This window comes from Neurospora hispaniola (assembly GCF_033458365.1).
Source record: "Neurospora hispaniola strain FGSC 10403 chromosome Unknown B0T23scaffold_10, whole genome shotgun sequence".
Classification (NCBI taxonomy): domain Eukaryota; kingdom Fungi; phylum Ascomycota; class Sordariomycetes; order Sordariales; family Sordariaceae; genus Neurospora; species Neurospora hispaniola.
This window is the reverse complement of record NW_026944415.1, coordinates 1,443,079-1,468,510: the sequence shown is the minus strand read 5'-3', so window position 1 is coordinate 1,468,510 and position 25,432 is coordinate 1,443,079. Positions and strand designations below refer to the sequence as shown.

The window sequence follows — 25,432 nt, the reverse complement described above, 5'->3', positions numbered from 1 at the left end:
GCATCCAGCAGCACTGAAACCCGCCTTCATGGTTCCGTCCGGGCATGGCTCGATGTTTACAAATTGCGTTCTTACGGGAATGGTTGCTTGCATTTACTCTCTTCTTAACTACAGTGTAGGCACCAGATAGTGCCATAACGAGCCCAAATCAGTCACGGTCATGATAACCAACGGAAGGGGGGGGGGGAAGATTTCTTAAAAGGATCTCGAACTGCTCGACGAGAGAAGTTCGTTCATATTGTATGGACTACGAGCTAGGTCGATTATCATCATGTACTGCACCAGGAGGGTCAGGAACAAACATATCCACATTTCATCTTCACGAATAGCGTCCATCGGTTGAAAGTCATGCCCATGGGCAAAATCGCTTCCAGTCCCAAAACGCAACTTATTGGAACCAATATCGCCAGTGAGACTTGCGCTTGAGGAGCCAATTGACTAGAAGTGAACAAGACATCGACGTTCAACCTCGGTTGTTTATATGGAGGTATATATACCACTTAATTCGTTCCACCAGCCTATAGTACGCTTTTCAAACAGTTTGAGTGCCTCAAATCTCGCATTAGGGCGCTGCTCTCCTGATTTTCGTCTAGCACAGCTCACACTATAATCCTCAGCCTACGCTACATCATCATGGAATACAAGATAGCGGGACAGAACGACCAGTAAATATTCGTTACGCTAAATGTACATATATACAGAAAAGCCCGATTCTGTTTTTAGCTTGTTGTCATTGTTGCTTTTATCCTCGTATTATAATGTAAAAGACCTTATCAACTCGATGACTCAGGTGTCATGCCGAATTAGTTTTGTTTTGACCAGCATAAAAGAACATGACCATCATGAAGCTTATTACGAAGTCGCAAGGTTTCCAGTCTCTATTAGAGTGGTAGCTTCATACGTCGTTTCAAACACAGCTTGACAGTACCTGTCGACACTCGAGAGATCCGACATCGCGAGCAGTTGCAACAGGGTGAACAAATCCCAGCTCGACATTCGACAATATGGATCCCTGCCAACAACACACTCAATGTGATATAGTCTTGAGACTATAAAGTTGTTGAAGGTCGACAATGCTCCCAGGCTGCGAGGGACATTTTTATTTGGAGTGAGTGGCTTTGTCACAACATTTGTTAGCTACGTAAGCAGAGTACAAAGCTGTTGCCCGGTGCCTTGTGCCTTCCGAACCCGCCAGTTTTGTAGCTTCTCAAGAGCGTGTTGCCCGTCACGTCGAAGTGATGAGTTTTGTCTTTTGACACCCGGCCGCGCCTGATTTCACTGCGACGGGGAGTGAATGAACGACAATGAAATAAAAATGCATGCCTTTTATCTAGCAAGTCAACATGAAATGTCCCCGTCAATATAAGTGACGTGATCGACGAGGGCTTCCTTTCAGTAGCTCGGCTCACATCGTGAGTACCTACCTAGCCACTTCATTAAGCAATGACCCAATATCCTCAAGGTGATTGTCCAGTCGTGGCATGTATGGCATGATCGCCACGATGTTGAGGCAAGGATTGTGCAGCAAAGGGTGTGCGCCTTGGTATGAAAGACCCGAGGACGCATGGCGGGCCCGGTAATCGAATGCAATGGACCGTCGAGGTTAATCCCCCAAAAGTTCTCATCCTAGCCTTCGAGTCTCGAAATGAACCTCAAGACAGGACGGCACGAGAGGGTCGAGCACCACCTAGTTCTCCGTTGCGCCCACTCTCACAACCTTCGCTCGCTGACTCTCTTCCCGGGCGACTCGACTATATCGGCATGCCACTGCAGTGGCTGTGTTGTGAGCATTTTCGCAGGGTCAAGCTGCAAAATGACGTAGTCAAAAGGGCGAGGAACAGGACAAGGCCGTAATGATGAACGAGAGTCGAGGTCGATGAAAAGGGAGCGGTGGAACAAGGGTGAGCAATGTTGGACTGGGACGAGTGATATCAGTCGACAAAGGTCCTAAAGTTAGTGAAGACGAATTCTCAAACATTGGGCGCAAAAAGCAAGCGGGAGGCACAGAGAGACGAGTATGTTGTTCATCAACAGGTGCTCATTATTGGTAGACTATTAGCTTGGTATCCCTTAACTGGTCGAAGGAACCCATGGGCCATTCCGATTCCGTTTGTGTATCCGGTGATTGCCAGCTTCTTTGCTCCTGTGCAAAAAAGCGCCATGTCATGATATCATCTGCCTTTCGGCCTCATGTTCATTCCATATAACCCCCCGAAAATCGAAACGCCGACCAACGCAGAAAACGCCTGTTAACCCCGAAGCTGGTTTGTCGCAAGGAAGCCGCTAAGGTCGCCTGATTTAGGCGGTCTTAGCACCCTGGGTAGGGGTGACCTTCTTGCCGTCCTTGTTGTAGCGGACACGCGGGGGAGGAGCACGGTTGCGGCGGCCCTCGCGGGAACGGACACTATAGTCATTATTGTCAGTGGGACGGACGGGGGATACTTTGTAGGGTTTTGGCGGGAGCAGAGGTTCGACCAAGGTTCATCTCAGCCGCCCACGTCGCTTTGGAAGCGCACGTGGCTGTCCCCGCCAGGCGGACAAACGTACCGGACAATCTTGCCGTGAATGGCGCAAGAGACGCAGTACTGCAGCTTGAGGTACATCTTGGGAACCGTGTACTCAGCGAACACCGAGGCATCCGAGATATCACCTGCGGGGAGAGGACATGGTCAGCAGTCGTCGTTTGATCAAACCAGTGGTGTCGTCGACGTACGGATGGCAGCGGACTCAACCATGTTGCGGATGGTGAAGCGCTTGATGGCCTTGTCCTTGGGAGTGCATCGCGAGCAGTTGGAGCAGCGGATGGGCTTGACGTGGCCGCGGCCCTTCTTGTTGCGGCCGTTGTTCTTTCTCTTCTTGACCATCTTGGCGGTGTCTTGAGTGGTACGGTTCTCAAGATGTTGCTGTCGATTGAAAGGACGAGAGGAGGAAGTTCAAGAATTCGACAAAAGGCACGACGTCCAAAAGTACGGCGGCCAGAGCGTGGCCAAGCGTGTGCGGGATCCACAATATGGCACAGATGGCCTGTGCGCCCCACAAGTGGGTGCTTGTGCTGCAAGTGCTGCCAGTGCCAGAGGGCTTCAGCCCAACCTGCTGGCGCTGGGGCCAGGTGAATTGCCGCTTGGCCCCAGGGCTACCGCTCACAGAAACCCTAAGGTTCCTCCGGCTGTGTGCGAGCTGCCCGCCCAAGTCAGCTGACTCCGCTTTTGTGTGGGGCACGGTTGACAAAAGAAATCCGCCTTTCGCGGCCGCCTTCAAATCCCGACTTCTTTTTCTTCCTCGTCAAGCACCTTCACACCGTCTACAGATTGCTGAGGAAGACATTGTGTCTAGGTACGTCTGCACGATGCTGTGATGAATCGTGGTGCTGTGCTCGGCTTCTACACCCATCTTTATGATACCCCCTCGTTCTTGTTGTCATTCGCACAAGTCGATATTTTCCATGATCGCTTTGCTGGGGATTTCTCCCGCGGGCGGGAGGAAGGGAAGATAACGATATTTTACAACGCTTCGGCGCTTCCCATCACATCCCATCCCCAGTCAAACATCTTTTTTGCGCGTTAAGCCGGGCGCAGCATCACGAGGATTCGCAGGAATCGCATCCTCTCTCTGCTGTGTCTCTGTCTCTCTAACACTTCCTTACCACTTCTCAGTAGGCAATCATGCAGATCTTCGTGAAGACCCTCACGGGCAAGACTATCACCCTTGAGGTGGAGTCTAGCGACACCATCGACAATGTCAAGCAGAAGATCCAGGACAAGGAGGGCATCCCCCCTGACCAGCAGCGCCTGATCTTCGCCGGCAAGCAGCTCGAGGATGGCCGCACCCTCTCCGACTACAACATCCAGAAGGAGAGCACCCTCCACCTCGTGCTTCGCCTCCGTGGTGGTGGTAAGAAGAGAAAAAAGAAGGTCTACACCACCCCCAAGAAGATCAAGCACAAGCGCAAAAAGACCAAACTCGCTGTGCTCAAGTACTACAAGGTCGACTCCGACGGCAAGATCGAGCGTCTTCGCCGCGAGTGCCCTAACGAGACCGTGAGTTTTACCGTTTAGCTACCTATTGCAGTAATGATCATTCGCTGACCCCATATCTACAGTGCGGTGCCGGTGTCTTCATGGCCGCCATGCAGGATCGTCAGTACTGCGGTCGCTGCCACCTCACCTACGTCTTCGAGAAGAGCTCTTAAATTGCTGGAAAGCTTAGGGGCATGATCTGGGACGGGGAATGACAATACCACATCTCGCTAGGATTGGAACTTCATGTATGGCGTTTTGAGCGGACATCAGGGTACCTTTGACTGGCGAGGGAAAGCAAAATTGGGAATGGCATGACCGACTTGGCCGAATTTTGGCTACTTGAATCTCGCTGCTGACTGTGATTGTGAAATATGTTTCATTTACCAGGACACTGCCAAGTGTACGACGATATTCACCATCCTATCTATCGACATACACGACTACGACCTAATTTCCCGGAAACCCAGCCCTCAAGTTGTCATACTTGGTGTTCGGGTAGTCGATGCAGTTGCCGTCCCAACGCAACGCCGGGAGGCCGCCCAAACCCTTGACGACGGTACCAATCAAGCTATCAGGGCCTTCCTTATCAGCACTGCTTTCCCACCACATGGCACCACCAAGGCCTCTCTCCCGGATATACTCAGCCTTCATCCTCGCCATGCCAGGCGTATCATAGCTGACCAGCGTCTTGGTTCCCGGATGGTAGCAATACGTAGCACCAGATTCGTAATCGACGCGTTCCTCGGCTCCCTCCAACGGCAGCTTCTTGTAATCATGCACGCCATTCTCCCACGTCCCCTCACCAACACCACTATACGGCTGCCCCAATCCTTCGGTGCCCTGAAACGCGCGCCCGTACAGCGGCATGCCCAAAACGATCTTGTCGGCCGCCACGCCTGTCGACAAGTAGTACTCGACGGCGCGCTGGGTACTGAAGGGCGTGGCAGCCGGGTTGCTGTTGCAATGGAATAGATTGGCCTGGTGACCCGCCACCTGATCCCACGAGCCGGCGTAGTCGTACGCCATTAGGTTCCAGAAGTCGAGGTACCGGTCCATTCCTGGCAAGTCCATCTTCTCGTAGTTCTGCGGGCCGGCCGGGCAGGCGACACTCATCTCAAAGTGAGGATTCCCAGGGACGGTGGAGGCGTAGGCGTCGAGGGCGGAGCGGCAGGCTGAGAGCAGAGAGACAAAGTCGGAGGCTTCTTGGGCGTTTTGCGGGTATTCCCAGTCGATATCGAGGCCGTCGAAGCCGAGGTTTTTGACCTATTTGGTTGGCAGTGTTAGCTTTTTGTCCCGGACATGGACTAGGAAAGGAAGGGTGTTTTAAGTAAGGAGGATAAGATCTAGAGACTTCCAAACGTACAAGTTCAACAGCACTTTCAGCAAACCTCCTCCTCCCCTCTTCTTTACTCGCCGGCTCCTTGAAGTTGCTGCTGTATGTCCACCCGCCAATTGACAGCAGCACCTTGAGGTTGCGGTTGCGGCGCTTGAGCAGGTTCAGCTGCTTCAGGCACCCGTACAGGTTCGTGCCGGTGTCGTTCCAGCTGTCTCCTTCCCAGTGGATGTCCGTGTCCGCCCACTGGTCCGTCAGGTAGACCTCGCCCGAATCCGGGCGCACGTTGGCGAAGGCGTAGAGAATGTGCGTCAGCTTCTCGGCGGGCAAGTCTTGCGGCCGGTGCTTGCGGCCGTAGATGGCCCAGTTGACGAAGTAGGCTACGGTGCGGTAGCCGGTGGTGTCTGGACCGCCTCCCATGGTTGGTGACGTTAGTGTTGGTTGTTGTTCGGTTGTAGTAGTACTTGTTTCTGTTGTGGCTGGTGTGGTGGATGTGACGGAGGATGGTGTTGGTCCTTTGTCAACAGAAGTGATGGTGGTCGTGACCGAGTCCGTAAAGGCGACTGTAGCTGTAGTTGCGATTGTTGCTGTAGGATGCTGATGACCAGAGTAGAGCTGGCTCAACAAGGTAGAATTAAAAGTGTGAGAGGGTATCGTAGAAAAGAAGAGGAGGACGACAAGACTTATAAGGAACAAAGCGGCGGGCTTCACAACGGATCTATTACTCGGGCTTGATGAGGATGGCATATGGCACAGCCCTTTGGATTTCTAGGATTACAGAAGCGCCAGACCCAATGGATTGGATAGGATTCGATGGAGATGGAGATGGAGATGGACCTCAATACGTCTCAGAAGCCGGCTTGGCGCACTGGGAATGGATTGCTCGACTTGTGATTCTGGGGATAAGTGGACGAAAGGGGATGTCAGAGAGGGGCTGAATGCTCTCAGGGGTGGGGTTTGTCGGTTGATTGGAGTTTTCTCATGTGACTGTTGGGCGATGCGAATGCGCCTCGTTTTGTATGGTGGTCTGGTTCAAGACAGTAGCGTACTGGTCGAAGGACAGTAGTCTGAGTGTGGTCACAGTGAGGCAAGGAATCAATTCAGTTTCAACTCTGACTGCCACCATACCCTACCCTATCCTACGTTCCTGACCGCCTGGAACGAAGTAACTAAGTACGGAGCCGAATCGATGCCCTTGAGGTTATTTGAGTTTGTCGTGTGCTATGATGACTGGCGGTCATGAAGCATGGCATCTTGTCAAACTGCAACGAAGGACGGAACGAACCATGACAGATGATAATGAGGGCCGCCGCGGCTGGAGTCTGGCCGGGAGTCCGGACTAGCCAGGGGTTTAATCGAAGGCTTGGCACTGCGCCACTGTCTCCGCAGAACGGATCCAGTCGTTCAAGTGGCTGAGAGGCCTCACAGTGGATCCACAGATGACGACGATTCAAACTCTGGGAAACCGGCAAACAACGAAAGAGATGAACAACTTGAACTCTCACCAAATCGAATCAACCACATGTGCCGATGTTTCGGGTTTCCAAAGAGGAGAAAACCTCCACAGGCTACGGCGCCATATGACGTGATATACAGCCATGTATCCAGGAACTGTTGTGATGTGCTCATCGCAGAACTGGGCCTGCTACTTGCCTTTAAACGAGCCAGTCGCTTCGATCTGGGGGTTTGGAGAGCAATGAAAGCCGAAAATACAGAGCCAAAAAATCATTACTATTGAATAGGCCATTCACGGTAGGTATCTTGGTCACTATAACCATTCCGTCATAGCCAGCATGTTTCAACCACAGTCCAGCTCTCAGGCCCGTCATGTGCTTCGTCACTTGGTCTTCGTCTCAAACGTTTTCTCCGGCAAGGTTCGAGCTTCATGCCCGTCGAACCGTATAACGTCGTCATCCAGCCGAACACTTTTGACGTCCGAGAACGTGTTCCTCATCCGAACGGTCGGCAGCCGAATAGATTCCCCCGCGCCGCATCCTATACACTGTTGCAGATCCAAGCTGTCAGTATCTATAAAAGTACAATTTCCAAGCTAGAGAGACATCTTAAATGAGCGTGGCGCGCAGAGATACACCAGCTTTGCATCCAAACTTGGACCGATAAATATGCCGTAGGATGTGGGTTCCGGTATACATGTCTGTGCCTTACGCCTTACCTCTCCAAATCCCACGCTTGCGACTTATTACGGTTTGAGAGCGACAACATCAATTTCACGATTTTCCGACACATTCAGGGCAGTATTAGCCCGACCTCGGCATATAATATGCCCGTTGGATACCCGATATCATGATTAAAATTTTTGGACTTCCGAAAAGGTCGTGCATAACTACCGGACATTCGGCGGTGTTGCATGAGCGGCCTCAATGATGAAAGAACAAACCTGTCCTGAAATAATCGGGATGGGACTGACAAGGTCCTCCCTTTTCTCTTTCCCTGATGCACTTCATTATTCACATCCAAACCAGCATATAAAGAAAGACCATTCCTCGTTACAGCACGGTAGTTCAGTCCAAACGCCGGACTAAAGAACACGGTACGTTCTGGTCATGGAATAACACTCGGTAAGTTTATTCCAACGATCAAAAAATAACAACAACCTTAAGAAACATCGATATTGCTCAGTCACTAAGTCATAAGAGAACTGTCCACCCCGGGTACAGCGCATTACTCCCCATCTATCCAACTCTATTTTATGCCCATGTTGTCAAAAAGAAATTGTTAGCAGATTTTGACCCCGAATGTCTAACGAGAACGACCAGTCCCGATCGTAACCAGAACACACGACCAAAATGCAGACCGCAAAGGGCAAGCCCCCGGTCTTGTCTTACGCAGCTGCCCTAAAGACGGGCCTGGCGGTACCTGAAATATCCAGGGAGAACAACCGATCGAAATCACCGGGTGAATGTTCGCCAACCGCGTCGTCTAAGAGCGACGCAGACACCAGTCACGCCACCCAAGGGGCCGCGGGATCTCTATCATCAGAGCCCTCTAAGAGCGGCAACTCAACAGATTCTTCAGACCAGGTCAGCCAATTTCAATTTTATGTATATCTTTCCTCCTTTTTCATTTCCCCCCCTCCTCCTTCCTCTCCTTGCTTTGCCAGCAGAATAACCGCCAAACTTGATGCTGGCTCGGCAGCTAGGAAGATGCTGTCGTGTTGAATGGAACCGGGACGAGTGATTTGACTCCAACGAAGATGACAAAGATGTAACTGCGCAAAGCATCGGAAAGCCATCATCTGCACGGCAAGGATCGGTAGCCCTGGCCAGGAAAGAAAAAGGGCAGAACCAAGATGGCCGGTTTTGTTCGTTGCTCTACACATGGTCGAACTCATTATCGCCCACATTGGTCCACGAAAAAAGAAGCAAAAAGCTAACATCCAAACCTCTCTCCCAGCCCCTTACCACATTCCGGAGTACTCAAACCTGCAGACCCCTTCCAAACAACCCAACACAGCCTTCCCAGTCCTCCCAGGATTGCCCGCCGAGACTGAAACCGAGATCCTCCGCCCTATTCCTCCGCGGCATGGTAGCCAACTGTGGCTGCCTGTACATCGTCAAGACGGGCATCAGTGGATTCCCCTCCTACCGCGACTTTCTCGAGTCAGGCTTTCCTATGAGAAGTCGCTGTTCGCTGTGCAACGTCCTGGTCACCGAGATCAGGTTCAACAAGGATGTGGAGGCGGAGGTCACGGAGATTATTCAATGGGATGAGGAAGAGCAATATGGATATTCCGAGGACCTAGTGGAGATCTATAACGATGAGGATGCAGATGACCATGACTCTAGCCAAGGATCTCAATCACAGGGAGAGTCTGACGAGGATATGGAGGGCGACTCATATGGAGGAATATGGGGTGATTATTGCGAGGACGTAGTGGACGAGGCCAGTGACACGGACGACGAGGGTAGCGAGGAAGAGAAAGTCGGGGTTTGTTTACGGTGAGGAAGACGATGAGTTTGGCGGCATTGATGGAGAAACCTCTCTAGCTTTCCGAGGAGGCACCAGCGAATGACCAACCCGGCATCACCTCGACTTCAACCGAGCATGAATAGGCATCGTCATTGCATTGGTCTCAGCCGTAGGCGCCGGTGCCGGCACCACCAGACCCGACGCTGGGATGCGAAGTACTCCCCAATTCTCGTCTCAGGATAGTTCAAGAGATCATGGACAAGGAAAAGAGGAGGAAGATGGTGGCAAATAGCGCTCGTCACTCTAGTGACAACTGCCAAATCGGTGTGTAGTTTTACTCTTTTTTTTCTTTTTCTTTTTTAACCTCTCCTGGACGGAGAATGATAGTGGAGCGGAACATACCTACTGGACGCATTAGTTGAAGAGTATACAGCACCTCCAGCCACAGCGTCCCCCTCTACCCTTCTTTGGCTAACGAGCAAGAATGTTCACGACAGTAAAGTATTTTTTTCAAATGAGGTATTTATCTGAAATTATCCCAGTCCTCTTTGAAAGCTGGAGCCAAGGCCGTGAATCAAATAGCGGTTCAATCAGTATATCATTGTGTAACCTTGCAGACTCATTACCTTTCTGTGAGGCACCTCAGGCAGAAATAAATCATGTAGGTACATACATTCACGCCTCATTTGGCTCCTCCAATTGGAACTGCAGACAAGCTTGCTGCATGGCAAGAGTGTAGTGGTCGCTTGCAAGTGGAAGCATCAGCATTAGAAAGGAAGTGCGAGGGGCGGAGTGAACACTTCAACTTCGCAATCTTCGATTACCCTTTTTTGGTGGTCAACGGCATCAACGAAAACATTGAATAACTCATTGTAGACTTCAGCTGATGCCACGATGAAATTGAGGTTATACCTGTGGTAATTGCAGATGATTTGGTCTGACAGCGACTTCCACCCACGATTCAAACGCCTTGGGACATTTCGGGAAAGTCCTCATCATAGGCCTCTTTCTTCTACTAACAACAACAACAACAACAACAACAACAACAACAACAACAACAACAACAACAACAACAACAACAACAACAACAGCGATCTTCTACCCTCGAGACACTTGACGAAAACACCACAACACAAACTGAAGGGGTACCATATGCAGAGCCAATGGATTCATATGGAACTCAACATCGATTTTGGTCAATCTGTGATACACCCTCCTCCGTTGTTCGTTCTGCTTCCTACCTATTTTCCATTCCCCAGTCTCCCTTTCTTTACCCTAGGAGCAAAAGCTAATTCAGTCCTCCTTTTACAACACAGTCCAGGAAATTTCCTGTCTCGGCGCCATAATATCCTGGCTTCTCCTCCACCGAATCCTTCTCGACCGCGGCTTCGTCCTCCATATTGAACGCCCTCGCGAACGCCCATGCCGAAATGGCTTCCGCCTATCGCTATGGCCAAGCAGCACCGACCGCCGCGTTGCCGCCGTCATAACGCTCACAACGGCAACTTGAATGATCGCTGTCGTACCCGAAATCGCCAACGCGCCATCAGCCATCGAAGCCTTAGTAGCCCTTTCATATGCACCCATTCTCCCTTCCCTTGTCCTGATATTTTGGTATCTCCTGTCCGCAGCCGGACCGCGACTCTGGTCCGGCTCTCGCATCCACGAACTCTACGATTGGACTTTGGCGCTACAGGGGCACCCGATGCTGTTGTACACATTCAAGGCCCTCGAGCTCCTCATGGTCGGCGTCCCAACGCTCGCTTCTTTACTCGCTGCGACATCTGCCCCCGACCTCTCCCAAGACAGAGACCAGCTGCTCCACGACAAGTTATCCCTAGCAGGCCTCTTCCTCTTCCTCTCCGACACCGTTCCTCAGAACCCTTATGTCCACAACGCGCCCCATCGCTACGGACCCAACACTCTCCGCATCATTCTCCCTACAACTCATCACGAGGACACAGTCTATGTGCTTCCCGACTTAGCCTCGGAACAGGAATACCGCGGGTTTGACGCGGTATGGTCGCCCAAAATACCTGACGAACATCGCGCGGTAGACGGGGAGATCATGGCACTGTTCCAGCGGATGCGATCGAACCGGTGGGTACGAAGCGAGCCGTTAGAGCGGTTGCGGGAGACATTGGCGCAGTTCTGTAAGCGAGTAACGGTTGACGGGTTGTCGACGGAACATGTGGAGAGGTTGGCGCGGTGGGTTTATGCTCCGCGTCCGGCGAAAACAGGTGGACATTTGAAAATGGAAGTAAACGGCGATACGACAAACCGAAACATCGAGTGTCTTCGAGCTCCCGGGACGCATCTTATTGGCCGCGACTTGATGTTTTCTCTTTGTCGCGCCGAGTACATCCTCTTCATGGCGCGGGGACAACTGTCTCCGGAAACGAGGTCGAAGCTCGGCACGCTGAGGTTGATGACAAGAAGCGGTGCAGTCGGCAGGTGAGAAGGTGGAAGCAGTAGGGTACGCCGACACGGGATACACCGGTTACCGAGATGCGGTGGAGCACGTATATGCCATCTTCGGATACCCTCCCAGCGAGATTGACGGGTTAGCCCTCGAGTTCTGGGGGGTATAACCGCCTCGCTTCTCGTACGCACTGGATGGAAGCCCGGATACCATCGACGAGTACGTTGCCGAGCTATGGGATATGGCTTGCCGTCACTCCGAATCAACCTTCATTGTGGTTTTTTCACAACGGTGTGGTTTATGGAAATCGGAAATGTGAATGGGTTTCACATCTTCCCCTTCCGATGCCGGTCTCGAGATGGGGACCAAGTCTCTCAGCACATTGTACTCCGGCAACTCTTGTGGGCCGGGTGCGTTTCGCAGCTTGTTTCTATCAGCCCTGTGCTTTCGGGGCATTTGTCGCGGGATTAATGTCGCGAACCCCATAATATGCCAATTCGCAGCCCAAAGCGTCGTCGATATGGACCCCATAACTGACTGTGCTGATCAAGGATGCTCGGACTATCCGGTTGTGGAGCAATAGCCAGAAGAAGAATCCTTCACCCGTGGTCTTTTCTTTGTCGTGCCTGGAGGCATCAAAGTTCCAGCTTGAACGGCAAGGATTGTGCGGTATCCTCTTCATCAATGTCTCTCTTCTGTTTGAGATCTCCGGCAAAGTTGAAGATTTGGTCAGTCTCATAAATGTCGTCTTCCATAACGCGATAGAGGGTCTCCGAAGATTTGTCCTGGATGTTCACAGATTTGACCTGAAGCTCCCTGCCCAACAGCTGGAAAAGGTATCCCTGAGTCGGTTACTGTTAGAGTCGGTTACGAGAACTTCGGAGATGGGTAATAACGTACAGCACCGGGATGTCCAAACTTAATCGGGAACCACACAGCTTCCCCATAGAGCTCCGTGAGAACCTCAAGAGCAGGGAGATAGAGCTTTGCTGTATCAACACACTGCCCTATCTCACTGCGGATCAGGCGGTGAAAATTATACTCGATTCTCTGCAGGGTGTGCGGTGGCAAAGGACGTTTTATCACTGGTCGGAGAATGTCATAAAGATGGAAGACTTCCATCTCGTGAGCAAGTTCGAGGGGGGTCAAGTTGGGATGCCCGAATTCGGATTTTCTTGTTCGGAGCGTTTCTGCTCCCGTGTCAACAATCGCACTCTGAGCGGACTTGAAGATAAATTCTGTGTGCAACTTACTGAAAGCTCCATATTCCAGCAATCGTTCAACGACATGGACTGGCGCATGATGATATACCGCTTGATGAAGAGGAGTCCACATTGAGAGGTGGTGATACTGCGCTCGATCTTCTGTGTTGCCGTATGTATCAGCCTCTCGGTGCTTATCCTTCCTGTCCAAAGCACTTTCACTTACTCACTCGTGGTGCATTCCCCCACAGTTCACCAAATGTCCGGAACCCCTCCTCAAGCTTGTTGAAAACGACATCCCAGTCACCCCAGTATACGGCTTCGGATAGCTCGTCTCGCAGCTGCAGATACTCCGGAGAGTGGTAATCGGTAATGGTATGCCCAAGCCAAGTACGAGGCCTACTCGAGGGCTCTTCGGAGCTACTTCGCAACGTAGACACGTCGGAAAGGCGCTCCTCTAATTCTTGGCAAAAGGCGATTGTGATCTCGGACCGCTCGTCAGATGACCTTGTGAGCCTCTGCAGCTCCTGTTGAGTTTGGAGAGAGGTTAATTTGTGGTTTGTTATCAGGACAAACTCCTCGTAGCAAACATGGCATCAGCTTACGAGTTGAGCATCATATACGAATTTGTCACCTCCTTCTCCTGTTCTGCCAGCTTTCGAACAAGTTCCTCAACCTTGGAGTGGCTCATCGACCATTTCAGACGTCTGGCAATACCAAATTGAGATCGACCGTTGGCAATAGTCGATGCCTCTTGGACTAGCTCTTTCAGAGTTCTGTTGAGTCCATCACATGCGGCGATGAAGCCTGCAGTAATACCGGGGTCAGTTGTTTTCCGAAGTTCGATGAGTGTGATCTTCATCAGTTCGATACGGTTTCTTGTGCGTCCGACCAGGTTGAGGATCTTATTGAGATCCTCCCTTGCTTCTTTGACCGTCACATAGAATCTTTTGAGGATAACGACGGCCTTGATGCAAAGAGTGAGGGATTCGGTTGCGACGGCAATACCAGTCAGTACTTCGGCCATGATATGTTGCCTTGTGGTCAATCGGTGGCCACTTTGGTGTCTTGGTAATTGACGAGGCTTTTTCCTTCAAAGTGCAAGCTTATGCAAGGAAGGCAATACAAGCTGGAAATGGCAAAGACTTCCGTTCATCCTGAGTTCTAGATCGTGGATGTGGGATCCTTTTTGAACTCACCTGCCTATAACAGAATTGTGTGGTTGATATCGGGGATGACTAGCGTATACGACGAACAGGCCGGCCGCTCGCGGTTCGTCGTGGACGAGGCTGTTCCCTTTTGGTTCCTTAAGAGTTGGCGTTGTGGCTGCTTCTGTCTGCCTTCCCATGTGGAGTGTCGGACGTGATGAATATGGTCATTGGGTGATATCGCCTATAGCCGTGCGCCACACTCAATGCTCATGGCACTGGGGGTTTTGTGACACCCTCCAAATCTCAGTCCAGGCTTGGCTTGGAGATATGACTTAAGGAGTGACTCAGTTGCAAGGCTTTCTGCGCAATGAATACCCAAATAGGGCCGTCCATTCTTTCCAATTATCATAGCAGTCAGTGGTATCACACTGCTGAGGGGCCTTCTTTTTGGTGGGCGGCCTCCCACCGCCTCCTTTCTCTCCATGGCATGACCCCTACCTATCCAAAGAGAAGTTCATGAGACGAATTTACGGCTGTGCGGTTTCAAAACGACATAACCAACCTTGAGTAGGGTCAAGCCCGTTCATACTGAAGGCACTTATCCTTCTGACTTGGACCAACAAGCATGACATACGAATTCAACTGATCCATTCAGCCAATAACCCATTGACGACACTCACCGAAAAAGGGAACACATATTACAGAGCCCACCATGCCTCGTTTCAAACCCACCTCGGCAGCCAGGACGAGATTCTCGGCACCACTCGATGCCGTGAACCTCCAGACACTCAAGTCCGGCTTTTCCGGCCAGGTTGAGCGTGAACGCATGTCCCGACTTCGGAGTAAGATCGAAGAAGTGCGCGCTGCTTGGTTGGATAATGGCGCATATGCGCAACTTGTGGAGGCCGTGCGGAGATGGTGTAAGCCCGAGAGGCTCCCGGAAGAGGTGCGCGAACCACTTGAACGACTTCTCAGTGGTTACCGCGACTACGCTGACGTTTCGGTCAGTCGCCCTTCTGATATCGGTACCACTGACAGCAGCGAGCAGTACGATGCTCTGGAAATGTACTGCTCTGTTCCGGGATACGACTACCTCTTCAAGCTGGTCAGTGACACCCTCCGTACGGAACACGCTGCTGAAGAGCATCTCCTGGTTGCTACCACACTTATCGAGTTCCTGACCATTGACCTGTATAACCTCCGACTGTCCCAACTTGGTGATCCGCGCTATGGAAACTTTGAGGGTCTCACGCATCGCGGAATGCCTGTCTACCAGGAAACCGTCCGCTTCTATGAAGACATTCTGGGAACACCGACTTGACGATGCGCGGCTTTGCTATCCCCTTAGCCTTGACGTTAACTAGTGCCGATCCTAGGGTCATGGAAGACTTCGCGACGAAGAAGTCACCGGGGGGCGAACAATTGGTGCACATGCACCTTCAGGTCCATACGAGGGGCATTGATGAGGGCCTTCTCAGGGCCTATCGGACGCAATACCCGGACAGCGTGGTCACTTCGATCTGTACCATACCGGTGGCCAATATTTCGCCAGAGGGCGAAAGGGAGATTTTACTCAGGGGCGCCTTCTTCCAATTATTGTCTATCACCAACAAACCAAACAGAGGGGATAGTGTACCCATTATACAAGTCATTATTATCACTATAAACTCCAATCGCAATCACTCGACCGAATCTTACATAAACATTGACGAAAAAAGAGTCCAGCGCCAGATCTTCCGGCAACTAGTTGATGCGTCCAAGTACCGGGCATGTACAGAACTAGCAGCAGAATTCGCACCTACAACCGTTCAGGGATACAGGATATTAACTAATAAAATGTTGAGCGAGATTCTTGAGATGAAGAAACTCGACTTTGATGAACTCGACGGAGGGTCTGGTGGTACGCGAGGCCTCCAAAAGGAAGATGTGGCGCTATGGCTGGGAGGAAAATTGGCTAGCAGCTATCCAAGACAATATGCTCTGCGACGCAAGCAGTGGCACCAAGCGCTGGTGAACAAGGACTGGACTGGGGCTCTGAAGACGCTCAGCAAGGAATACAGCTGGCGACAATGTGACTGGTATAATACTGGGTCATTGGATGCCGAAGGTGATGGTCTTTCAGCGCTGCATATAATTGCTGGTAGCAGGCCGCCCGAGGACAAGTACTCTGAGGAGTACCGAGCATGGGAAGAGCTCGTCGAAGAAGCTCAAACAAATTCTCGTGTGTGGAGTATGTCAACCCAGTTCGCCACAATTCTGTTTCGGATGTAAGCTGACCGGGTTGTTTTACAGAAACCTTGAAGTCCTTTGGAGGGAAAGGGAAGACCGCACGAGACACGGCATATAACCAAGAGCTGGCGGAAGCATTCAAGCCGGAAATTTTGCATCATGTGGAGGAAAGAAGACTCCTTTACCTGGAAGAGCAGCTTCACAGATTAATGAAGGATACTGCTGGTTGTCTTGTAAGATACATGGAACGCGGCTCATCGATACTACCATGATAGCACTAACCAGCAGGGACACAGGTCGACCCTTCTCGATTCAGGATGCCACAACTGTCATGTTTGACAGAAATGGAGGACCCAAGGTTGTGGATCGAAATACCACATCTGTACGGAGTTAGTACTACCGATTTTGTTCTTCACCTACTCGTGTGGTCATGGCTGACTTGCTTACCTATTCAGGGTTTCGAGGTTGAGTTACTGCCATCTGAGCAAGCTCTCCGAGTGACAACTATCGAAACCATTTCCGGTCAGACGTTGCCTCGGTCCACTACACAGGTGTTGGAATCCACCCCGGTGAGCTTCGAGGTTATCGAGGTGGAAGATTTGCTGACAGAAGATATTGCGAAGTTGACTGTCCAGTTGACTGTCATTCCGGTTTCGAAAGGGGCGGTTTAAGTTTTCTAGAAGTATTATTTGGGTCACAACCATTGTCGCCTCATGCGGAAGTGAGGTAGCAGACAGTTTCGGCAATGGAGAGCGAGTCGAAAGGATCTTGGAAGTCTGCGCATCTACGGTGCCGGACCAGTTATACACCAAGCTTGTTTGCGCAACGGAGGGGGTTCTGCGTTTCGTACCGCGGTGGTTTTGGAAGCTCGAATCGTATTCGGCTATTCGCTGTTTTGATAGGTGTGGTACGATTTCCATCTGTGGGGACCCTACATCCAGTGCTCCCTTAATACCGTCCCGATATCACCATGTCGTCGCTAAAGTTAAACGTCAGGTTACACAGTGTGCTGCCTATGCAGCCTGAAAGAGGGGCAACAACAAGACTCGATGGGAGATGTAGAGAAAATTCAAGCGAAACTCTACGTACATACCTACCTACCTTACATAGTTGTGATCGAGGCATTTGGAGACTGCCGGTTTTCTAATTTTAATTTTTCCGGGTGGTTTTCTTCTTCCTTTTTCTTTTTTCTTTCTTTTTGCTAAGGAGCGATTATCCGATTCGTCAAGGACATCTCGTCGTTAGCACGTTGTGCGAACAGAAGATGGATAGTGTCTGGCGGGACATATCTCCTACCTCCCGCTTAACTGTCAAGCCAAGAGCGGTCTTGCCGCTGTGAATGTGTCGGCTAAGCTGTGGCAGACTTTTGAAACTTGATGATAGTAACTGACTCGAGTACGGCAGATGAGATTTCCCCCCCTCCTTTTTTCTTTTTTTCTCTTTTTCTTATTTTTTTTTCATCTTTTTCTCTTCCTTTTTCACAATCTTTTTTTCTTCTACCAATCCTTTTTTTCTTCCCAACCTCTTTTCTCCTTTTCTCTCTCCTTTCTCTCTTCGTCTCTTCTTCTTTCTTCCTTTCCTTTCCTTTTTTTATCTTCCCTTCCTCCTTCTTTTTTCCCTTTTCTCCTTTCCAACCTTTTTTTTTTCTTCCTACCCACTTTCCTTTCTTTCTTTCAAAACTCCATCAATAGGGACTCAAGTTCCTTACTTCAATTCTCCACGAACTCCATCATGTCTTGCTTGGCAGAGTCTTCAGACAGCCGTTTTTGCCGTGACGGGGAGCGGATTGGGCACATGAGGATCCAACCTCCCAAATGAACAGATTGAAGCTTGAAAGTTGTTCAAATGCGTCAACTCGAAGTCCTAGTCAACTGTTCCCTTAGCATGCCCGTTTTCTAGTGGAAGCTCGATGGCATGTGCTCAGAAGGATAAACTTCCTCTCAATCTACCTATACGGAAACCCAGCTTTTGTCCTTATACGGGTCTTCAGATATACATTATTCTTAGGCATATATACCTTGTCTCCCTGGCTTTGTTGACATTGAATCGTTGCTCGACACTTTTTCTGCAATTTCCTCCCACTTTCTCGGCACTACCTCTGCCGTCGTAGCAAAAGCGGCCCCCATGGAGGTCTTGAGTGGTAGCCCAGGATAGGAACACAAGGGATCATGCATCTTACCTGCATTGAAGTAGTAACCGGCATTACCATACAAAAGATGATCAACAACGGCACAGATAGAGCGATGCATCCAAGATTCGGACCAGCATACAAATACAGTAAGACGAAACCCGCGCCGCTCGGTTACTAGGATGTCAGTCGGTGATGGTACGATGGGAATGTCTATTCATGGGACTGGGACGGCCAAAAATACCCTGATAAACGGGAGAGGGAGGTCTGCAGGATGCTCTTCTTGGTATAAAAGGTGGCCGTCGTGATCTGACATAAGGCGTTCTTGCTATCACTCCCATTTTTCCAGATTCGCCTCTATAGGTATCGCCAACATGCACTTCCCTTCTGCGCTCTGGTTGACGGGAGTCCTCTCGGTGCCCGTGTTAGCTTTGAATGTCTCCTCATGGGGACAAAAGACCATTGACTCGGGTGTGGTTCTCCAGGAGCTCAACGCATTAGCTTCTAGGAATGCCTACCAAAGGTTCAATGGCAAATGCAACAGGAAGAATGTCAGGGTCAGAAAGGAATGGTATGTGCCTACCTATTCTATATCAAAATCACCAGTCATGCATAGTTTACCTCGACTAACACCATATGAACAGGCGTAACCTTTCCAAGTCCGAGAGACGCAACTACATCAAGGCATTCAAGTGTCTCTTGAAGAGTCCCAGTATTCTTCCAGCAGGCGAAGCTCCCGGCGCTGTCTCTGCTTTTGACGACTTTATCTACCTCCACTTGAACGTGACACCTTTCATCCATTTCTCGGGTCTCTTTCTTCCCTGGCACCGTTACTACATTCATGGGTTCGAGCAAGGTCTTCAAAAGTGTGGCTACAAAGGTTCGTTCTAAACTACCAACCCCTTACGGCCCTTCCTTCCATGGTCCGAAAGAAACCCCCCGCTTCCCTGTGTGTCAGCCAATGGTCTAAACAAAAAAGTCGTGTAACAACAACCAGGCGCCCTTGCTTATTGGAACCACGGTCTCGATGTCGACAATCTCCTCGCCTCCCCCATCTTTGACGGTTCAGACACCTCGCTCGGTGGCAACGGCGATCCGGTCCCGCACGGGGACTCGGGCTTCATCTTTCCCGGTTTCACCCAAGTGAACATTCTCCCGGCCGGGCCCAACGGGCGTGGTGGTGGCTGTGTGACCACGGGTCCTATCGCCGGCATGCAGACGCACCTCGGGCCCGTGGGACTGCCCAAATACGGAGAACCGGGCAACCTGACGGTGGCAGCGAACGTTCTGGCGGACAACAGGCGGTGTCTGAAGCGTGACTTGAGCGAAGAGTTGGGGAGGAAGTTTGCTACCTTGAGGAACACGACGGATCTCATTCTGCAGACCAAGAATATTTTTGAGTTCCAGACCACGCTGGTAGGTGAACATGAAGTCTCCAATCCAATCTATCCCGTCGCTCCGCTCAAGGCTACCTACCCTACCTAGGTACTCGGTCTCCAAGCAGAAATTGTTTTCTTTTTCTTTTGGCTGACAAGAAGCACTACTCCAGGAGGGCGACCCTCGCTACCACCCAGGAAATCTGGGCATTCACACCGCCGGGCACTTTATGATCGGTGGTGATCCCGGAGCCGACATGTACATTTCCCCCGGTGACCCGGTCTTCTGGCTTCATCACGGGCAGATCGATCGTCTCTGGTGGATCTGGCAAAACTTGGACTTTGAGAACCGACAGGTGCGTGCGTACTTGAAGTGTTTTGCGTGAATTGCTTTTTTTTTTTTTTTTTTTTTTTTTTTTTTTTTTTTTTTTTTTTTTTTTTTTTTTTTTTCTTGCAGTTCGTCGTGCTCACTTCATGGTTGATGCGATTGCTATACAGGGCCTCTGGGGAACGCATACACTCCTGAACCAACCCCCCAGCGCAAACGTTACGACGAATGAGACCATTGCCATCGGTCCATCAATGCCTGATGTGCAAATAAAGAAGTTGATGGATACTGTCAGCGATAACCTTTTCTGTTATGTATATGAATGAGAGTGTCGGACGATGAAGGCACTGGGAGGATGGAGAGGCTTAGACGACTCAATATCATTGTATGTAGCGGTATTTCCCAACTATGTCGTAGTATCACAGGCATTTTGCTCGTGGATATGCAGGATGTCCATAGCGACCAGACATATACTCGCACATGAATCCTGTTCTCTTCTGCCTTTCAGGAAGAATCAATGAAGATCCTATGACTGCAAAGAGAAAAGCTCCCATTACACAGATACTATCTCATAGTGAGATTCACCCGTCGGATGTTTCAACCTCTCTCTCTCTCTCTCTCCCCCTGCACGCATGTTCCACGTCCATCTTCCCATGCATTTATTGACGAAGTGAACACATTGTAAGAAGCATTATGACGAAAGTAAGTTATAACAATGCATAACGCTACGCAGCGCTTCCATCATGATGATGAATTATATCGTGGCGGAATCCGAGAGATAGATAGATGATGCCCATGACGGAAGAAGAATAGAAAAATCAAGACATATCTTTAACCCTTCCGTATTGCACCCATTTTATCCTTCCCTGTAAGCAGCAAATGATTCATTACACCATACGCATCCAAAATGCTCCTCCCCGCGCGCGCGCGTACGCGTCATTAATTCGCGGTCAGGTCATATCCTTGGCGCTTGCTCGATCCTTTTTCCCTCCATCCCGACCTCTACTGTCTCCAGTTCAGCGGTTATAGGTTTTTCCCCCTCCTCCTTAGCGACCCGTTCTGTTTCCGGGGCTACCACGGGGATCCCATGACTGCTCTTAGGCTTATCGGCCTTTTCGTCTTCCTCTGCAATTGTTTCGCTGCTTCCCTTCTTCTCCACCGTCGTCTCCCTCACCACCACCACTTTTCCTTGCTGTTGATCCCTCTCCCATGGTATCGGGCCGGGCATATCGGCGCCAGCAAGAGCGTCAACATCACCATCGACGGGCGGACGCAACATCTCGGAAGACCTGACAGAAGCAGAGGAAGCGTCGTCGGAAAGGGGAGAGCGAAGGCCGCTGCTACTGGCGGCACTGGCTCCGTCGCCTCCCGCAGCCGGTCTAGGTCCTCGCGTTGGCGTCAGGCTTCCGGGCGTAAACGGAGCGCTCTGCACACTGGAGGGTCGGGATCGGCGCTGCATCTGTCTACGGGATCCATTGTGAGGAGAGTGGGAATAAGTCGACCGGGCCCTCGATCTCGACCGCTCCCTTTCACGTTCCCGATCCATCGGGAAACCACCCAAGTCCATCCCCTCAATTCCCGGAACCCCGAGGAATTGACTTTCTCTCAAGCCGACGCCAGGCGGCAGTGCCGCGCCCGGTGGAGTGCTGACTTCGCTGTAGATAACATCTCCCCCAATGGCTGAAGAGGATCGGATCCCGGCAGCGGCGCCAACAGCGTAGGGCGATTCGTCAAAGGACAGCCTGCGTTCCATGGGTTTTAATGGCGATGGCGTGGAAACCGAAGTGGTAGAGGATTGATGGGATCGTCGGAACAAATTCGCTTTTGACTTGGCTGCTTCTGCGGCAGCGGCTTCGTCGAAACCATAGTCGTCCATCTGGAACGGGTCATTTTGATCTTCTTTCTTGTGGACCTTTTTCCGGCGAAGGTGAAGAAGATATGCTACTATAATGGTAGTTGCCGCAACGAAAGCGCTGCAAGGTATTGTTAGTATGCAATGTCTGGCGAGTAGCATGTCGTCCCAACCTAGTGTTTGTTTTCGGTGTTTCCATTTTGGGCAATTTTCAAGGGTGGCGGCGGCTCCTTCGAAGGACATGGACCGGGGGATGCGACGGTTTTAGGCTGAAGAAAGAATACGAGAAAACTTCAAACACTCACAGCACACTGCCAATAATCGCCCAGGTAACATCTGAGGTTGCCTCTGCTGGCTTCTCGCACAGGTTCACGCCCGGCTGTGGCGAACAATTGGGATCAATACTGCGCTTTTGTGTCGCAGATGCAAATGACGCCCGGATATGGTGGATAGCGTCGAAAGCGGCGCGCTTAAAGGTCGTCGCAGACTGCGATGATAATAATGATGATGACGACGCTGATGATGAGAATGAAGACCGACTCGACATGCGAAAGGAATCTGGTCGTCGCGACATGGCGGCCCGTATCGGTTGTGGTGGGCGACTTGTGAAAGTGGTCGAACCTCGATACGCAGCCCCAAGTTGGTGCTCGCTTCTCTTTATTGTATTTTTCTGACGTTTCCAACAATATGTGTTCTCCGCGACGAGACTAGATAAAGTTGCCGATTGCTTTTCTGGGTTTGGGTTCCTCCTTTTTGGGGGTGGAGGGGGGCAACGTGCAATTGCACAGCAACGAACTCGATCGCCGATGCGTAGAGTAGGTACCTAGAAAGCGAATGGATGATTACCAACTCTAGGGCTGTTGTGGTGGAGGAGAAGAGTTGCGAGGAGCGGTGATCCCCTGTAGTGATTCGCTTGGCGCTCTCGCCAACAGGTTGATTTTGAGATTTTGCTGAAGTGTCGATATCAAACGATAGAGTAGTGGAAGGGAATGTTGTCCAAAAAGAAAAGAAAAGAAATTGGCCAGGCCCCGTGGCCTGATGGCACTTGTCTTGGTGGTTTTCCCTCCCTTCACTTCTTCTCTCTCAATCCCACCGTTTCACGATTGATGTGGTGCCGACGGGATGCGGTGCTCCTCGTAAGATTCAATGCCGGGAAAAGCGCCGAGCGGCAAGTTTCACTGGCTGGCTGTGAGCACTGCAGCAGTCAATGGCTGGACACTGGCTGGTTGGTTGGTCGTTCGGCGGGCAGTTGTCAGTAGAGGTACCCGCGTAGGTATATGTAAAAGTTACGATAGCGAATTTAGTGGGTTGCGTCCGCTGTATCCGGCGTGCTGCTCCCTGGAAGTGGAATTTCGGTTCCTCTCTTTCAATTCCTTGGACAAGGCCGCCCCAGGGTAGCTAGGTGGTAGGATGATGCAGAAAAGGTGGAAAGCCGCAGCGAGTGGAAATGGAGCGGGAGAGACTGGCGGGAGAAATGACGGGAGGAAGAAGAGGAAAATACAAAAGCAACCATGGACCCAGCATAAAGATAAGGGGGGAATCGATACCTACGTTGCAGTATCGGGTTTGATGTTGATCACGGAGAAACGTGAAGAAACTGGAAAAGGAAAAGAAAGGAAACCTGGAATCGCCAAAGAGCCAAGAAATGGAAAAGTGGATGACGTTACGCAGCGCCGACCCGGGCTGTTCCTCCTTGGCCCCCCGTGTTGCAAAATGGCACTTCTGGGCTTTCTCCAGCGTGGCCCCTGTTTTTAAATGCTTGTTTGACTGCCCGGCTCCAGTCAAAATAATGAAGATGCTCCATCCAGCACGCACAGCTCCAGTGCCGTGGGCCGTCCAGCGTGGAGGTGGTTGCGACGGGACGGTGCTTCAGTTCGGTTGTCACGGTGTTTCGTCTTGCGAGTGCCGTCGTGTCGTTGTTTGGCTACTGCCGTGTGTATCATCATTGGAGGGGATAAGGAAGGGGATGATCGTCAACACGCAGACAAGACGTGATTGGCAAAACAAGCGTCTGTCCCTTGGCAGTTTCCGGCTGTCTCTCAGCACCTCCATGCCCGCCCATGCCCACGCTCGGGTAGCTGTGCAGTGATGGGAAGGAGAATGGAATAGCAGAGACAAAACTTGTACACCACATACTGCGTGGGTACACTACACAAGGGGCAGATATCAGGGGTGTGCTTCATAAAGATCTTTGCGGCTTTGCTCTGTGCTGCCACACTTATCTCGAGTTCTCAACGGTTACCGTCCTTTTGTCTACACCAATCTCAACTCCCGCGTTGCACAGCAGCACACCCTTTCAAGAATCCCCGGGCTTGCTCAAACGCCGCAGCATAGCATGTTACCTACAAGTGTACACACTCAGACGCATCCTGCCGTGTGACTTCAAACCCCCATATCCGGCGCAGTTTGTTTCAATCCGAGGACCCCCGAACCATGAAAAACTCGGGACCCCTTGACTTGAGGAGAATACCATGATCCAATCTGAACCACTGTTTCTCCGAACGGACTTGCACGCAGGGCATGCTTAGCTGAGGAGAGCCAAGCACCCTATGTACTATGTATATGTTCCCTTCTGCCATGTAACATTTCATTATCAATAATTCACTGATTACCTAGAGTGTAGCGAATGAAGTCGCCCCTAGAAGCTGAACCCGTAATAGGACCGAAAAAATTCACATTTCCCGAAAACAACCTCAAGTGCTTATCGCTGGCGGCTTATCGCTTCCTTGTCGTCTGCTATGGAGTCGCCCGTCTCCTGCGCGGGATTAGCGGCTGCTGGTCCCAACTGGGTTGATCGACGTCATTGCCAGACGCACGATTCGTTGCGGTTGGTCACCTCCAAGCATGGAGGAAGCTCTTGAGGACTTTAGACACTTGGCAGGTATTTCCAGGTCCCCCGTCTGGGCGTTTTTAGCCTCAACGTCTAGACGTCTAGGTCGCATCGCAGTCCGCAGTCATAGTGTACAGGTAGCTTCTAGTTTCCCGTCTTCTTCGAATCGTCCATCACGCGCGAGCCAGGGATGTTTGGGCCAGCGATGCGATTGCAAACGACGGTCTGACAAAAAAAAAACATCACCACGATAGATGGCGACACAGTTGAGAATTTCACCCCGAGGATGAGGGTCGAGGATCGGGGATCGAAGAGGATCGAGGATCGAGGATCACCGCACCTGTTGCGACGGTTGGTTTGATGTATTACATACATTGCCATGCTGCTGCATGTTGTGGAGATGTCTGCGCGCACCCAAAGTCAGTCCAACGCAAGGTATATTACGCGCAGACCGTCCGCTGTGAGGAGTCAAAGGTGTGGTGTAGGTAGACGGGATTCTTTGCAGTACCGCCGTCGCCTGATTCAGAGCCGACAACGGGACGCGGACTGGATAGCTACAGGGCTGAGGTGGCATCAAGAAGGAATGGGTAGGGTAAACGGTGTGAGGACTGGAGATTCAAAAGAGATCATGT

The 25,432-nt window shown here is 51.0% G+C and overlaps 10 protein-coding genes across 10 annotated transcripts; 6 read left to right on the top strand and 4 right to left on the bottom strand.

Annotated features, from left to right (window-relative positions):
* Window positions 1-2,020: 2,020 nt before the first annotated feature.
* B0T23DRAFT_390516 (ribosomal protein S26e) lies at window positions 2,021-3,092 on the bottom strand. Its single transcript, XM_062837880.1, has 3 exons — window positions 2,714-3,092; window positions 2,548-2,650; window positions 2,021-2,404 (listed from the first exon to the last, which is right to left on the bottom strand). The coding sequence occupies exons 1-3, from the start codon at window positions 2,862-2,864 to the stop codon at window positions 2,299-2,301; spliced, it is 360 nt and encodes a 119-aa protein (XP_062688422.1). The 5' UTR covers window positions 2,865-3,092; the 3' UTR covers window positions 2,021-2,298.
* Window positions 3,093-3,509: 417 nt separating this feature from the next.
* On the top strand, window positions 3,510-4,454 carry B0T23DRAFT_49345 (ubiquitin-domain-containing protein). Its single transcript, XM_062841358.1, has 2 exons — window positions 3,510-4,037; window positions 4,100-4,454. The coding sequence occupies exons 1-2, from the start codon at window positions 3,663-3,665 to the stop codon at window positions 4,187-4,189; spliced, it is 465 nt and encodes a 154-aa protein (XP_062688421.1). The 5' UTR covers window positions 3,510-3,662; the 3' UTR covers window positions 4,190-4,454.
* A 12-nt stretch (window positions 4,455-4,466) lies between these two features.
* On the bottom strand, window positions 4,467-6,099 carry B0T23DRAFT_400087 (endochitinase 1 precursor; the record flags this gene model as incomplete). The annotated part of the gene is made up of 2 exons (XM_062838466.1): window positions 4,467-5,282; window positions 5,383-6,099. The coding sequence occupies 2 exons, from the start codon at window positions 6,097-6,099 to the stop codon at window positions 4,467-4,469; spliced, it is 1,533 nt and encodes a 510-aa protein (XP_062688420.1).
* Window positions 6,100-8,066: 1,967 nt separating this feature from the next.
* B0T23DRAFT_49483 (uncharacterized protein) lies at window positions 8,067-9,426 on the top strand. The gene is made up of 2 exons (XM_062841359.1): window positions 8,067-8,393; window positions 8,767-9,426. The coding sequence occupies exons 1-2, from the start codon at window positions 8,160-8,162 to the stop codon at window positions 9,313-9,315; spliced, it is 783 nt and encodes a 260-aa protein (XP_062688419.1). The 5' UTR covers window positions 8,067-8,159; the 3' UTR covers window positions 9,316-9,426.
* Window positions 9,427-10,792: 1,366 nt separating this feature from the next.
* On the top strand, window positions 10,793-11,740 carry B0T23DRAFT_326989 (uncharacterized protein; the record flags this gene model as incomplete). The annotated part of the gene is made up of 1 exon (XM_062835585.1): window positions 10,793-11,740. One exon carries the CDS (start codon window positions 10,793-10,795, stop codon window positions 11,738-11,740), a length of 948 nt encoding a protein of 315 aa, XP_062688418.1.
* A 599-nt stretch (window positions 11,741-12,339) lies between these two features.
* B0T23DRAFT_408594 (uncharacterized protein) lies at window positions 12,340-13,933 on the bottom strand (the record flags this gene model as incomplete). Its single annotated transcript, XM_062839314.1, has 5 exons — window positions 12,340-12,546; window positions 12,605-12,894; window positions 12,958-13,068; window positions 13,133-13,422; window positions 13,512-13,933. 5 exons carry the CDS (start codon window positions 13,931-13,933, stop codon window positions 12,340-12,342), a joined length of 1,320 nt encoding a protein of 439 aa, XP_062688417.1.
* A 661-nt stretch (window positions 13,934-14,594) lies between these two features.
* Window positions 14,595-17,448, top strand: B0T23DRAFT_436552 (uncharacterized protein). The gene is made up of 5 exons (XM_062840581.1): window positions 14,595-15,301; window positions 15,406-16,287; window positions 16,350-16,519; window positions 16,583-16,675; window positions 16,742-17,448. Exons 1-5 carry the CDS (start codon window positions 14,770-14,772, stop codon window positions 16,955-16,957), a joined length of 1,893 nt encoding a protein of 630 aa, XP_062688416.1. The 5' UTR covers window positions 14,595-14,769; the 3' UTR covers window positions 16,958-17,448.
* B0T23DRAFT_49223 (uncharacterized protein) lies at window positions 17,449-18,197 on the top strand. The gene has a single exon (XM_062841355.1). The coding sequence runs from the start codon at window positions 17,691-17,693 to the stop codon at window positions 18,102-18,104; it is 414 nt and encodes a 137-aa protein (XP_062688415.1). The 5' UTR covers window positions 17,449-17,690; the 3' UTR covers window positions 18,105-18,197.
* A 497-nt stretch (window positions 18,198-18,694) lies between these two features.
* Window positions 18,695-20,759, top strand: B0T23DRAFT_49225 (uncharacterized protein). Its single transcript, XM_062841356.1, has 5 exons — window positions 18,695-18,985; window positions 19,059-19,294; window positions 19,412-19,830; window positions 19,964-20,146; window positions 20,289-20,759. The coding sequence occupies exons 1-5, from the start codon at window positions 18,789-18,791 to the stop codon at window positions 20,442-20,444; spliced, it is 1,191 nt and encodes a 396-aa protein (XP_062688414.1). The 5' UTR covers window positions 18,695-18,788; the 3' UTR covers window positions 20,445-20,759.
* A 97-nt stretch (window positions 20,760-20,856) lies between these two features.
* B0T23DRAFT_49305 (uncharacterized protein) lies at window positions 20,857-22,915 on the bottom strand. The gene is made up of 2 exons (XM_062841357.1): window positions 22,276-22,915; window positions 20,857-22,091 (listed from the first exon to the last, which is right to left on the bottom strand). The coding sequence occupies exons 1-2, from the start codon at window positions 22,542-22,544 to the stop codon at window positions 21,074-21,076; spliced, it is 1,287 nt and encodes a 428-aa protein (XP_062688413.1). The 5' UTR covers window positions 22,545-22,915; the 3' UTR covers window positions 20,857-21,073.
* Window positions 22,916-25,432: the final 2,517 nt, after the last annotated feature.

Excerpts from the sequence above, each read along its gene's own strand:
- B0T23DRAFT_390516 (XM_062837880.1), bottom strand. The coding sequence starts at position 2,864 with ATGGTCAAGAAGAGAAAGAACAACGGCCGCAACAAGAAGGGCCGCGGC. Across the intron at positions 2,651-2,713 it reads GGTTGAGTCCGCTGCCATCC|GTGATATCTCGGATGCCTCG; the intron begins GTACGTCGACGA and ends CTCTCCCCGCAG. Across the intron at positions 2,405-2,547 it reads ATTCACGGCAAGATTGTCCG|TGTCCGTTCCCGCGAGGGCC; the intron begins GTACGTTTGTCC and ends TAATGACTATAG.
- B0T23DRAFT_49345 (XM_062841358.1), top strand. The coding sequence starts at position 3,663 with ATGCAGATCTTCGTGAAGACCCTCACGGGCAAGACTATCACCCTTGAG. Across the intron at positions 4,038-4,099 it reads GCGAGTGCCCTAACGAGACC|TGCGGTGCCGGTGTCTTCAT; the intron begins GTGAGTTTTACC and ends CCATATCTACAG.
- B0T23DRAFT_49483 (XM_062841359.1), top strand. The coding sequence starts at position 8,160 with ATGCAGACCGCAAAGGGCAAGCCCCCGGTCTTGTCTTACGCAGCTGCC. Across the intron at positions 8,394-8,766 it reads CAACAGATTCTTCAGACCAG|CCCCTTACCACATTCCGGAG; the intron begins GTCAGCCAATTT and ends CCTCTCTCCCAG.
- B0T23DRAFT_436552 (XM_062840581.1), top strand. The coding sequence starts at position 14,770 with ATGCCTCGTTTCAAACCCACCTCGGCAGCCAGGACGAGATTCTCGGCA. Across the intron at positions 15,302-15,405 it reads GCGCTATGGAAACTTTGAGG|CCTTGACGTTAACTAGTGCC; the intron begins GTCTCACGCATC and ends CTATCCCCTTAG. Across the intron at positions 16,676-16,741 it reads AAATACCACATCTGTACGGA|GGTTTCGAGGTTGAGTTACT; the intron begins GTTAGTACTACC and ends TTACCTATTCAG.
- B0T23DRAFT_49223 (XM_062841355.1), top strand. The coding sequence starts at position 17,691 with ATGAGATTTCCCCCCCTCCTTTTTTCTTTTTTTCTCTTTTTCTTATTT.
- B0T23DRAFT_49225 (XM_062841356.1), top strand. The coding sequence starts at position 18,789 with ATGCACTTCCCTTCTGCGCTCTGGTTGACGGGAGTCCTCTCGGTGCCC. Across the intron at positions 18,986-19,058 it reads GTCAGGGTCAGAAAGGAATG|GCGTAACCTTTCCAAGTCCG; the intron begins GTATGTGCCTAC and ends CCATATGAACAG. Across the intron at positions 19,295-19,411 it reads TCAAAAGTGTGGCTACAAAG|GCGCCCTTGCTTATTGGAAC; the intron begins GTTCGTTCTAAA and ends AACAACAACCAG.
- B0T23DRAFT_49305 (XM_062841357.1), bottom strand. The coding sequence starts at position 22,544 with ATGTCGCGACGACCAGATTCCTTTCGCATGTCGAGTCGGTCTTCATTC. Across the intron at positions 22,092-22,275 it reads GCGATTATTGGCAGTGTGCT|CGCTTTCGTTGCGGCAACTA; the intron begins GTGAGTGTTTGA and ends AATACCTTGCAG.